Here is a 13,111-nt window from a genome sequence, read left to right on the forward strand (position 1 = left end):
GCATCCACAGCTTCTCTGGGCAACCTGTGCCAGTGTGTCACCACCCTCAGCGTAAAACGTTTATTCCTTATGTGCAATTTAAACCTACCCTCTTTCAGTTTAAAACCCTTGCCCCTTCTCCTGTCACTGGTAAAAAGTCTCTCCGCGCCTTTCTTGTAAGCCCCCTTTATACAGCAAAAGGCCACAGCAAGGTGTCCCTGGAGCCTTCTGCTCTCCAGGCTGAACACCCCCAACTGTCTCGGCGTTTCTGCACAGGAGAGGTGCTCCAGCCCTGGGATTCTCCTCTGGACCCGCTCTAACAGGTCCACGTCTTGCGCTGGGGACCCTGGAGCTGGATGCAGTGCTCCAGGTGGGATCTCAGGAGAACGGAGTAGAGGGGGAGAATCCCTTCCCTCAACCTGCTGGCCACGCTTCTTTGAATGCAGCCCAGGGTACGGTTGGCTTTGTGGGCTGCAGCGCACACTGCCAGCTCCCATCCAGTTTTTCATCCACCAGCGCAAACCGCAGCTTGCTCGTGCCTTGGTGCCACGCAAGCAATGTTGAGCAATAGCTAAAACCTGGGTGTGCTGCCAACACTGGTTTGGTCACAAATCCAAAACTCGGCAACATATGGGCTGCTAGGAGGAAAATTAACTCCAGCTCAGCCAAAACCAGAACAGACGATGTCTCCGTTATAGCTTGACAGCAGCTTTGTGTGTTTAATTTGTGGCTTTGCCTTACGTGGTATATTTGGTGTGCACACAGTGCAGGGGCTGGGGCTGGTATTGCCCTCCACGATATCCCCGTCTTGTGCACCCTGGGACAGAGCTGGCACAGGGAGCAGAGGTGGGGGTGATGACCTGTTAAGGAGCCCCATCGGCACCTCTGTGGCTCAGAATTTAGCAGGCTGGTCCCATGCCCCGGCCGTCGGCGGGTCCCATGCCCAGCTCCCTGACTGCTGACACCGTGGGCATCCACGTCCCTGTGTGCCCCAAGATGCCGTTTGGCCCAGAACTGGTGAACTCCTGGGTTTGCTGCCGATACGACGCAGACGATTGTGCTACAGGTCTGTATTTATTGTCATGCCATTACTCAGAAATAAATGGTCAACCCCTGGGAGTCTGTCATCGCATCCCAAACCCGTACCCCAGTGGGGCCACCTCAGGCCCTCGCAGGAGGGCTGGGGCAACAGGCTTGGGGGGGCGGGGGTTGGTTTGAGTTCCTCCGGGGGCTGGAGGGTGCTGGGCTGGTCCCGCAACAGCCGGCTGGCTGAGTTGGACAGATAGGGAGGCCGGGGTGGAGGCGGGCGGACTGGGCGGACGTCCAGGCTGGCGGGGGCCATGGCTGGTGGGCCGCTTCTCCAGGCACAGGCGATGGCTGCTGGTGTCAGGTCTGGCTCTCAGGGTTGCTGAGGGGGGTGGTCCGGCTGTCCAGGTGTGAGGGGTAGCTGCTGGTGTTGGGCTGGGCTCACGAAGCTGCAGCAAGGCGCCTGCGGAGACAGGAGGCTGCTGAGGCCCTGCTGCGGTGCTGGGCGGGTGCGAGGGTGTGGGGCAGCGCTGGGTGTGCTGTGGGGTGTGGGCGCTCGGCTGCATGTGGGAGTTGTGGGCACAGAGAGCTCTGCGCAGAAAACGGGGCGCCCTGCACCCCTCGGCCTGGGCTCTGCTCGCCTGCCCGTGGCTCGTCTCCTCTCAGCCCTGACTGTCCTGACCTGCCTGCACTGCACGTGCCGGAAGGAGACCTGACCCCAACAGACCAAAGCTGGGCACAGCTCCTTTCTCAGCGTGCCCGCCAGAGAGCAGCACTCGGCTCCCCTGACCAGATGAGGGGACAGCCTTCGGCTCAGTGAGATGCTCTCCATCCTCTCTTTGGAATACGTATCCAAAGAGATACGACACCTGCACAGACAAAAACCCCTGCCTGTGCTGAGAACACGCACACTGGCAGTGCTGGGGTGCAGCTGGGACAGCCTGACTCCTCTCTTTCTCCAAAGCAAGGCCGGTAGCTGGGAAGGCTTTTGACCACGGTCTGAGTTGCTGGGACACCTTGGCTGAGGCAAACATCTGGAATTTCTGGCATCGCCTAACAGGGGGATTTCTGCTGGTAGGTTCACTGGTAGGGAGAGGTCACTGTTGCGCTTCTCACTTTCTATGGCAATGTCATCCCTTGTTGTTCTTCTTCCTGACCTTGCTCTGCCTACCTCTGTCACTGGTCTGCTCTTGTTGAGGCAGGGTCACTTTAACACTTGCAACAGTAAGAAGGGGTTTCTGAAAAGAGTGCGCATGTATTGAGAGGCCAGTTCAAGCATCTTACACCAGAAATCTCAGTAGAGTTTGGCCAGTAACTAACGCGGCACTCCAGAATACCCTGTCTCCAAATGCTTCATGGCTAATAGCAGCCATCTAATACAGAAGTTTGGCAGCCCCCCTCTCCCCCCAGCAACTCACCGTCTTCTCTTGCTCCACACATAGATGCCACAACACAATACCATCCCAAGCAGCATGGAGCCCAGGAATGCCACGGCGCCTTCTATGCAGTACTTCTGGAAATCATCGGGATCCATAGCATTTGCGTTTCTCTTGCCATCCACACCTGGAGGAACCATTCTGTACGTTAGCGTGTCCTGCACACCCCTGGCAATCTCACAGGAGGCCCGATGTTGCCAGGAAATGTTCTTTCTCACTCTCTTAGGATCCCAGTGGACATCCTGGGGCTGCAATGTTTCCTTGGTTTCAGCAGAAGCAAAGGAAACTCCCAAAGCTGTTGCAAATCAATGCACACTGGAGCCTCTCTTTCTCCTCTCAGCTTTGCTTACGCTCTGGGGTGGCCGTAATCCAGTTTTCCCAGTGTCACGGCTTTGCTGCCCCTTCTTGGTGAGCCTTCACATTTGCACACACTTTCTTTTGCGCTCGCCCACCTTCGCTCTCCGAGGCGTGCTAGTGCTGCTGCCCGGAGGCTCCCTCTGACCCTTTGGGACAAGTTGTCCCACTGAACAGAACTCATGAGGCCAGATGGAGAGCCCGTGGGGGAGCGCGGCTGTTTGACCAATTGCCCCTTTGAGACAGACCGACCAAAACCATCCCTGCGTCAGGGAGTGCCACCCCCAGCTCTCCCTCCCCAGCCCAGCACCCACCCCCTGAGGGGATGGAGTCAGGCCCCCTGGGGAAGACACCTGAACCACACTCTCCCTCTGCCTTTTCTCCAGCATGGGCACCGCCTGCATGCCCCCAGTTTCCAGGACTTGCTCCCACTTATGGCCCCCTGCCAGACTGCTCAGTACCTGTATTCGTTTGAAAAAATCCATAGATGCTGGCATGGTGGGCTTCCCCAGGGTTGGACAGCGCTGCCAAGAGTCAGAGAAAGGTAAAGCCTCAGCGTGGCTCAGGCACAGTGGATGCCGGAGGATGGTGCAGGTTCCCCTCTAAGGCCGTGCCCGATCTGTCAGTGCATCCCTTTGGACCTCAGCTCACAGGAGGAAGCCCCCCCGGCTCTGTGGTGCCTAGGACGACTCACGGCAAGCTCTGGGATGCAGGTATTGCGGGAGGCACATTCCATTAAGAGTCCTATTTCCCATCATCTGCTGAGCATGGTTCAGGTGGCGTCGTTCCCAAAATAGCAAAGTTCTGAAACTCCTGTGAACTGGGTGTGGTGAGCGGTGAGCATCTCGCTGCATCCACAGAGGGTTACGAGTGTCTCTGTCTGGCACACTGATGGCAATAACCTCCACACCCCAGAGAGGACAGTCATCCGCAGAGAGCCACTCCCAGCTTCTTTCAGAGCACTCGCTCTGGACTAATAGTTTGGCTGCTGACACGATGTGCAGTAGCGGACACCAGGGCACGTGCCTGCAGGCACACAGTGATTTTGATTTATGACACTGGCTGACCAAAGGACAGCAATTACCTGGCACGCCTGTTGATTGAATTGCCCCCTTTTTTTCATCAGAGACTGGCACTGCCTGGCTACCTCCTTCCTGAAGCGCCTCCTTCTCCACAGTCTCACGGTCCAGCTCTTTAGAAAGAAAGTGGGTCAGTTTCATTAGATGAAACCGTTCCTCGTCAGGAACAGGGTATCTTCAGGAGGCAATACTTCTCCAAATACATTAATAACACTTAGAAACAAAGCCTGGGCATTTGGTGGTGCTGGTTCAAACGACGAGTCATTCATGGAGAAAAAATTAAGCACTAGGCACTTTCCAGTTTACCAGTAGACAGCAAATCCTGACCTGCTGAGAGACTAGGGGATTGCATGTGATCGTCTTGTTTGCATTCCACTTAGTGCATTTTTGGCAAACTGCAAAACGATGGTAAATTACTTCCTTCAGAGAGGACAGGAAGATGCTGTAGCCAGTTCAGCTGGGGAAAGAGCCCTTCTGAGCAGCACTTCCCATCATGCCAACTCCATCACACGTTCAGGGTGACAGACACGTGTGGTGGACTGAACTGCAAGCTCTTGCAACCATATTCTGGGCACTTTCACAAGTGGCAGTGAAGAGCCCACAGTCCTCCAAAACAAGAGGAAAACCACAACCAAATTATCTGAAACACAACTAGAAACAGACAGCTAACCCACCCAAGACTGAATGAACAGCCCTTCGCTTTAGCTGCCTTCAAGTTAGGTGTGCGGCCTCAAGCTGGGTGTCCAGCTTCCACCTGTCCCTGACCCTGAGGTGTCACCAACAGACCTCACACCTCAAGGGGAACAACGGGGCTGGAGCAGGCTGTTCCAGCGGGGCTGCTCCAATCCTGGCCAGGGCATGCCTGCAGCCCAGGCAAAGTCTGCCAGTCTCAGCGACCCCAAGCTGCCTGCGCATCCTGCTTGTCCGTACATACATCTAAAACCTCAGCTGCCCACATCTTCTGGTTCAGAGTGATAGATACCTACCATGTGCTGCTTTGTCCAATTCCTTCAGGATTTCTTTTAGGTCTTCTGATGACTGCCGGGAAGGTTGTCCTGTTTCAGCTTTATACTTTGCTCTTTGAGGACCTTAATGGAAAGCATAAAGTTAAATTTCCCACGACTAAAATACTGAAAAGGAGTGGTTAGTCTGTGAAGTCGGTCAAGACTGACTACTCACCCCTGGGATGCCAGGTGAGCTCCAGTGCAGGATCCAGCCGAGGAGCTGGAAGAGCTCTCCCTCTACCCACATCTACAACCAAACACCCACGAGAAGTTTCCATCATACACTGTGATATACACCGTCATAACTGAATAGCACAACATATAAAGAGATCACGTAGCGACAGGGCACACACGATGCAGGTCTATATTCTCACACCTGCTGCAAGAGATGCCTCACTCACATTTGGGCTTTGAGCTGGCAGCTCTCAAAGGAAGTAAAAAGCCGTGACGTACCCATGAGATCGCCCTGCGCATCAGCCCTGGAACCCAGCTGGGAAGCTGGATGTCCATCGCCTCCAGCCACGTCTGTAAACAAACCAAACAGAGAAGCTCCCATGAAATCTTTAAATATACTTCTTCAGATCTGAACGGCAGTGAATGCAGTTGAAACGCAGGATTGCTCCGTGTCGCTCGTCTCTCCCTTCCACTCAGTAGCATTGTGCAGACAGTTACTGGGTGCCTGGACCATGCCGGTCTGAAACAAACCATGCACGGGGCTGTCAAGAGAAAGGACTCCCTGGAGCTCACCACAGCTCTAAACTCAACCCCAACAAGCCCGCTGGCTTTGCAGCAGGCACTGGAAAGGCTGGGAAAGAACACTAGAACACTTTGCAAGGCAGAGCTCCCTGGGGTGCATCACTGAGCCTGACCCATTCCCTCTCTGCTCTTCTGCATGTCTGAGCATCCACCAAGAAAATATTAAGTTAAATTTCATAGGAACAGAATATTAAAAGCGAAGTGCTCACTCATGCGAGTGTTTCCAGGCCATGTGTAACAGCCCTCAAGGACCGGATGGACAAACATACAGCCCCTTACTGGGAGATCTCTTCTGTGCACAACAGAAGCCCACATGAAAGCACTGGTGGCAAAAATGATCGTTCACATGTCTCGTGGAGAAGAGCCCGCTGGCCAGGGAGAGGCTGCACCAGCGCTGCCCCATCTACTCCCCGGGGCTGTGGGCTGGGGCTGGGTGTCCCATGGGGCCCTGGGTTTGCCCAAGGAGAACGCTGGCGGGCTAGAGCTGGAATGCTGCTGTTTTCCCCAGCAGACATCTCCTGAGGACAGACGTCTCTGAGGCTGAAAGCTGGGACCCAGCCAGGGAGCGGCAGAGCCACGGCCCTGGGCACGGCTGTGACAAGCCCAGGGGTTCGAGAAGCGCTCCCATGGGCTATTGCCTGGCCCCTGCGGTGCCGCTCCGGCCCTGGCACACAGGCCGGGGGAAGGCTGCCCCAGGGCAGGGTGGCACACGGCCAGCTCTAGGGATGGTTCCTCACCGCTCCCGGCTCCAGCCTTCACCTGGAAAATGCCCCCACAGCAGCCGCGACCCCTGCGCCTCCCCACAGGGCATCTGCCTCCTCTTACCTGTGGAGCTGGCCACGGCTCACCCAGCCCAGCCTGGCCCCACTGCTCTCCCAGCCCTGCCCCACCACGACCCCAGCCCCGCTGTCAGCCCAACCAAGGGGCAGTGGGTGCCAGCACCACGCTGCCAGGGCTGGGTGCTGGCCCTCGCCTGCCCGCCTACCTAATTCCCGCGCTCGCCATGGAGCAGCCCCGACGCCCTGGGCTTGCAGGGCCACCAGGAGGAGGATGAAGAGGCAGGCGGGGGCCACGGCCCCCCGCGCCTGAACCATGATGATGATGATGCTGCTGTGCCAATGGCGCAGCTGCCAATGCCGCTGCTGCTGCCGCTGCTGCTGCTGCCGCTGGCACTGCTGGGGTGTGCCCACAGCACAGCACTATATATCACGGCATGGCACGGCATGGCACAGCGGGGCTCTATGACCTCACAGCCCGGCGTCCCCACCCCACCCCCACATTTCACATCGGGAGGGTGGGGCTCCCGGAGGGGAGGGACACTGAGCCTGCCCCATCCTGCCCCCCCTGGCCAGGGCCTGTGCAGTGGAGGCCCCTCACCTCGTGGCCCTGTCCTGGGTGTCACATCATGGCCAGCTCTCCACAGCACTGGGGCGGCCAGCATGGCCAGGAGCAGCTCGCTCAAATGCCGGTTCCGTCTTCCCTGGTGCAGGCAGGTGCTGAGGGGCTGCACCCAGGCTGGCCTGCACCGTGGGGTTTCTCTTGGGAGCTGCCCTGGCGTGGGAGCACCGCGGCGGCACGCTGCCCCAGAGACTGAGGGGCAGGGTGTGAGGAGCAGCTGTGCTGCCAGCTGAGTCACAGCGCACCAAAACTGACCACCCAGGCTACTCCTGATGAGACGGGGAACTGGGAACTGTGAATTTCGTTTCTACTGGCTAGCTTGCGATTGTATAGCACGAAGGGGTTAAACGAACGGAATTTGTGTGTGAGGGCTTACACAAATCAAGCGAAGCAAGAAGCTCCATGGACCTTGTCAAGGATGACTCCCGATAACAACTAAAAGTCTCTCTCAAGAGATTGGCTGAAACCAACCTTGCAGTTTGGACAAGAATCAAGGAGTAACTGAGTCTGCGCAAGGACAAGAGGTTACTTGCGGTGATGAAGAAGAGCCATCAGCCTTCATCTTTAGGACCCCCCACGACCACCACCAGGAGATACTGCGCAAGTGCTGGGAGGAGGAGTTATGGAAATAACTCCTTGAGACTAATTTTAATACGAAGCCGGGACAGGTCATGAATATGTATAGGCATGTTATGTAATCTTATGAACATATAATCACTACACTGTATAAAACTAAAACAAAGTAGCGACGTAGCGTGCACGATTTTGGTGGGATGACCCCCGTGCTGCCCAGCGCTGAATAAACATACCTACTTTACAACTTTCCCAGTTGTGGAGTCCGATTTTCCGCACGTCATTTTGGCGAGCCAGCCAGGAGGAACTCTGCTCGGCTGCGGGATCGACTGTGGAGCGGACGCCCCTAGGCCGGCCCCGAGTACTTTCCTCGGAGGAGCCTCCACTCTCAGCCGCTCACCGCAGGAGTAGACAACAACCTCCTGAAGCTGCCGATAAACGGTATGTTTAACAAGGGGGCCAGTAAGTCATTGGGGACGCCCACGCTTGGCCAGGGCCGCTGGTAAATCGCGCAGAGACGTCTGGCGTACAGCATAGTCCCCGTATGGGAGGAGGGTACCCTAAGGAAAGGGGGGATTCGCTGACCGATAGAGCGGCCGCTAGCGATCTTGGGAGTAGATCGAGTGAATCCGAGGTTATCGCTGCATCCCGGCATCGGGAGCCAGGACGGACCTGCTAATGACTGTATAAGAAGCAGGAGAAGGGTAAGCGAGCCTCAAAGTGTGCAGCTGCTGAAGGGATAACAACTAGAGCGTGAACTGTATGATTTATCTATGAAACGCCCGGGTATTTTATGTTAAAAGCACGAGTGTGTGTGTGTGTTTGAGACACAGCACCGCTGTGAAGCGAGTGGGAGTCCTGATTTGCGGTTCCGTGATTCCGCGAGGAACACGGCCAGAGACGGACAAAGCGTATGAAACGTTTGTAAGATCTGTAAATGTTTTTGATATATGTAAGTTGGGCTGCTGCGGTGTTTAGTCAATCTCCTAAGTATCGGAGGCCTGGCTGATCATCAAAGTGGCAGGACGGAGAGAGTCACGCCTTCGGTGGTTTGGGCTCGAACCTTGGGAGTATTTAAACGAAGGAGGGAACTGGATAAGGAGGGGGTAGAGGAGCGACTTTTATTAAGAAGAGTGTAGAGCAGACAGTAGCCCTAGATTGGATTGTCCCATATTGATGGACACGTAGGGGTGATTCCTTGTTTTGTGTGTGGGCTTACTAACAAATTACGTGAAAATTTGCATTCGGCTTGGGTCCGGTTGAAATGTGCATCTTGTAAGAAAAAGTGATATCGCTTATCTAGAAGGCGGAAAGCTGAATGTCCTAAGTGCTTTCCCAAAATCCCCAGCTTTGTGATTGGGAAAGGGCTTATCAAGAATCCAAACCAGTAAAGTTTGCGTGTAAAAAGAAAAGACCTAATCCCAGAAATTTGGGGACGTCTGGGAAAAAGGATTGAAAGAGAACCGTGGGGATTTGTAAGAGGAGGTTTGCGTGGAAATTAAAACGGGATAGAGAAGGTAGCAGGAAAGAGTTTGGGAAAAAGGAAAAAGAAATTATTAGGATGGGCAATACCCAGGGACACATTCTAAGAAAGAGTCCCCTAGGCTGTGTACTCGCTCACTGGAAGGAAATTGCTGGGACTGGAGGCACAGAGAGCAGGAAGACCCTTATTAAGTACTGTAATCAGTGGTGGCCGCTGTACAAACTAGAAGATGGAGCCAAATGGCCATTGAATGGGTCAATTGATTATAACACTATCTTGCAATTCATGTTGTTTTTAAGAAGGGAAGGAAAATGGGATGAAGTGTCATATGCAGATATGTTTTTCACCCTCCGAAATCATCCGGAGTGGCAAAGGAACTGTGGGATGGTGCCACCACAGGACCCTATGGTACTTGCCCTTGAACGAGAAAGTAACAAGGAACTTAAAGGCAAGCTGAAGCGGTGCTGCTCGGCATGTAGTATTGGACAAAGATGTACAAACGTAAACAAAAACCGCCAGGCACTAGAACAAGATCTAACTGATTTGTTTAAGCCTCCCCCTCGATCGCAGGAGCAGGATGTGGACTCGGATGGAACCTCCACTCCCCCGATTAGCTCTGTATCCTCCCGTACTAGGCAGAAGCCCACCCTGACGGTCCTGCAGGCACCTCTCCGGGAAGCAGTAGGACCTGATGGTGGGACAATGCTGATTAAGGTACCTTTTTCCACAATCGATTTAGAGGCATGGAAAAGATTTGCTAAGGATTACAGGAACGATCCGGTGAGTATGACCAAACATTTTCAGTTTATCGTAAAGCAACACAACCCTGATTGGAATGACATACAATTATTGTTAGAATGTATGACCGAGACGGAAAAACAATTGATTTTAAAAACTGCAGGGGATTTGGCTGAGGACCATTATAAAGTTACGGGAGGAGACGTTAAAGAATACCTCCCCCTTCAAGACCCAAAGTGGGATGCGAATAGGTCCGCCCATATGAAGAAATTGCGGGCATATCAGGGATGGATTTCAAAAGGAATGGAAAGAGCCATTCCCCAGACCATAAATTGGTCAGCACTATATGCAATTAAGCAAGGGCCTTCCGAGTCACCATCCGAATTCCTGGATCGACTGAGGGACGTAATGCGCCATAATACACCGTTGGACCCTGGGTCAGAGGTAGGAATACAACAACTAGTTTCTTTATTTTTGGGCCAGTCTACAGGGGGTATTAGGCGAAAGCTCCAAAAGCTACGTCCCACAGAGGGCAGGAACCTGGAAATATTGTTGGATGAGGCATGGAGAGTGTTCAGCAATAGAGAGGAAGATTACAAACGGGGACAAAGAAGGGTGGTGGCGGTCGTCAGGGAGGAGGAGGAAAGAAAACCCAGACCAGGACCGCCTCGATTAGACAGGGATCAATGTGCGTTATGCAAGAGATTTGGTCACTGGAAAAATAAGTGTCCAGAAAGGCAGGAAAATAAGGGGAAGGGACGAAGCAATCAGAAAAGAGGGATAGTGGCCCATGTGAAGGACGACTGACGGGGACCTGGGGAATCTACCCTAGCGGATCCACTGGTTATAATGAAACTAGGGAAAGAACAAAAGAAGATAGAATTTCTGATCGAAACAGGGGCGACGTATTTGGTTTTAAACCAAGCTTTGATGCCCCTGGGAAATGACTATATCATATTAAAAGGGGCGACTGGCCAAAGTGAAAAGGCATATTTTTGTGAGCCTCTGAGATATAAACTGGGAAAACAATGGGGCATTCACAGATTTCTGTATATGCCCAACTCCCCGAAGGCGCTCTTGGGAAGAGATTTATTGGAGCAATTGGGTGCAATAATTAAATTCGAAAAGGGAGAAATTACTCTGGAGGTAAATGATCAACAGTATATCCAAATAATGAGTTTATCACTAGCTAGTGTTCCCATAGAAGGAAAAATCAGGGAGGAGATCACAAACCAGGTATACCCTGGGGTATGGGCCACTGATGTACCCAGAAGAGCAAAGAATGCCCCACCTGTTGAGGTCAGGCTCAAAGAGGGAAGGCAGCCGGTAAGAATTAAACAATATCCCCTGAGGAAGGAGGACAAGGAAGGAATCCGGCCAGTGATAGAAAATTTTCTACAACTAGGATTACTAAAGGAATGTGAGTCCGACTTTAACACTCCCATATTACCCGTCCGTAAGCCCGACGGATCATACCGGGTAGTTCAGGACTTACGGGCTGTAAATAAGATAACTGAAGACCTCTACCCAGTAGTAATGAATCCATACACTTTGCTGACTGTATTGACACCTGAACTAACCTGGTTTACCGTTTTAGACCTGAAGGATGCCTTCTTTTGCCTCCCTCTCCATAAAGCCAGCCAGAAAATATTTGCATTCGAATGGGAAAATCCTAAAAGTGGTCGTAAAACTCAGCTTACTTGGACGGTGTTACCACAAGGGTTCAAAAACAGCCCTACTATATTTGATAATCAACTCGCAAAAGATCTTGAGTCTTGGGCAGCCCCGCCTGAGGAAGGGAAACTGTTCCAATATGTGGATGACATCCTGATTGCCACCAAGACAAAGGACACTTGTATGACCTGGACGGTGAGTCTGTTAAATTTTTTGGGGCTCCAGGGATACCGGGTATCCAAGAAAAAGGCCCAAGTAATGCAGCGCAAAGTGATTTATCTGGGCTATGAAATTAGTGCTGGACAAAGGACTTTGGGACAGGCCCGAAAAGAAACAATATGCCAAACCCCGAGACCACAAACAGTGAAAGAGTTACGAACTTTCCTGGGGATGACTGGGTGGTGCCGACTATGGATCTATAATTATGGACTGCTTGTTAAACCCCTGTACGCACTAACAACCACTGAGCAGAAACCCCTTAAATGGAACAAAGAGACCATACAGGCCTTTGAGCTGCTAAAGAAGGCCCTGATGTCGGCCCCAGCCTTAGGACTCCCAGATGTGAATAAACCATTTTTTCCTTTTTTCCCACGAGAAGCAGGGGATTGCCCTAGGATCTGGGCCCGTATCGACGAGCAGTTGCCTACTTTTCCAAACAATTGGATGCAACTGCAAAGGGCTGGCCTGGATGCTTGCAAGCGGTTGCAGCTGTAGTACTAAACATCCAAGAAGCCCGAAAATTCACCCTGGGCCAGAAAATGACTGTGTTAGTGTCCCATATAATATCTGCAGTACTGGAAGCGAAAGGTGGACACTGGCTTTCCCCACAAAGATTCTTGAAATATCAGGCTATAATGGTAGAACAAGATGATGTGGAGATTGTAGTCACTAACATTGTCCATCCAGCCTCTTTCCTCAGTGGAAACACAGGAGAACCAGTGCATCATGACTGTCTGGAGACCATCGAGGCAACATATTCAAGCCGCTCGGACCTGAGAGACAGTCCTATGGAAAACACGGAAAACTGGTTCACGGATGGAAGCAGCTATGTCCTAAGCGGTAAAAGACATGCCGGATATGCCATTACCACCAGCCAGGAAGTAACAGAGTCAGGGCCTTTGCCCATGAATACCTCTGCACAGAAGGCAGAAATAATTGCTCTGACCCACGCCTTGGAATTGGCCCAAGGCAAAGCTGTAAATATCTGTACAGACTCAAAATATGCCTTTAGAGTCGTACATGTGCATGGAGCAATCTGGAAGGAGAGGGGATTATTGAACTCACAAGGCAAAAACATCAAGCATGCAGAGGAGATCCTGAAGCTGTTGGAGGCAGTCCAACTCCCTGAGAAAATGGCAATCATGCACATTAAGGCGCACCAGAAAGTGAACTCGGAGTTGGAAAGAGGAAATGAGCTGGCGGACAGAGAGGCAAAACAGGTAATAACCTGGAGAGTGGGAGGGTCTTGTGCAAATGGTCAACAAGAAGTTAAGCTCCCTACTGGAGAATCTATATGTTGGGGTTATGAATCCCCATTGCCGAAGAAAAACATAATGAAGTAAGTTATGAAGTAAGTTGTTATGGACAGGTGCACCCACAGCAAGGATACTG

General features: G+C 52.7%; 1 protein-coding gene across 2 annotated transcripts; it reads right to left on the reverse strand.

The window, feature by feature from the left end:
- Positions 1-1,323: 1,323 nt before the first annotated feature.
- On the reverse strand, positions 1,324-6,741 carry LOC142603772 (uncharacterized). 2 transcript variants are annotated; one of them, XM_075766065.1, is made up of 8 exons: positions 6,620-6,741; positions 5,332-5,403; positions 5,054-5,125; positions 4,861-4,962; positions 3,880-3,987; positions 3,257-3,319; positions 2,424-2,568; positions 1,324-1,468 (listed from the first exon to the last, which is right to left on the reverse strand). In XM_075766065.1, the coding sequence occupies exons 1-8, from the start codon at positions 6,726-6,728 to the stop codon at positions 1,447-1,449; spliced, it is 693 nt and encodes a 230-aa protein (XP_075622180.1). In that variant the 5' UTR covers positions 6,729-6,741; the 3' UTR covers positions 1,324-1,446. The 2 variants fall into 2 exon arrangements, with proteins under 2 accessions (XP_075622180.1, XP_075622181.1); XM_075766066.1 differs by lacking the exon at positions 5,054-5,125.
- Between the last annotated feature and the right edge of the window lie 6,370 nt (positions 6,742-13,111).

The sequence above is a fragment of the Balearica regulorum genome, chromosome 13 (genome assembly GCF_011004875.1).
Source record: "Balearica regulorum gibbericeps isolate bBalReg1 chromosome 13, bBalReg1.pri, whole genome shotgun sequence".
Classification (NCBI taxonomy): domain Eukaryota; kingdom Metazoa; phylum Chordata; class Aves; order Gruiformes; family Gruidae; genus Balearica; species Balearica regulorum.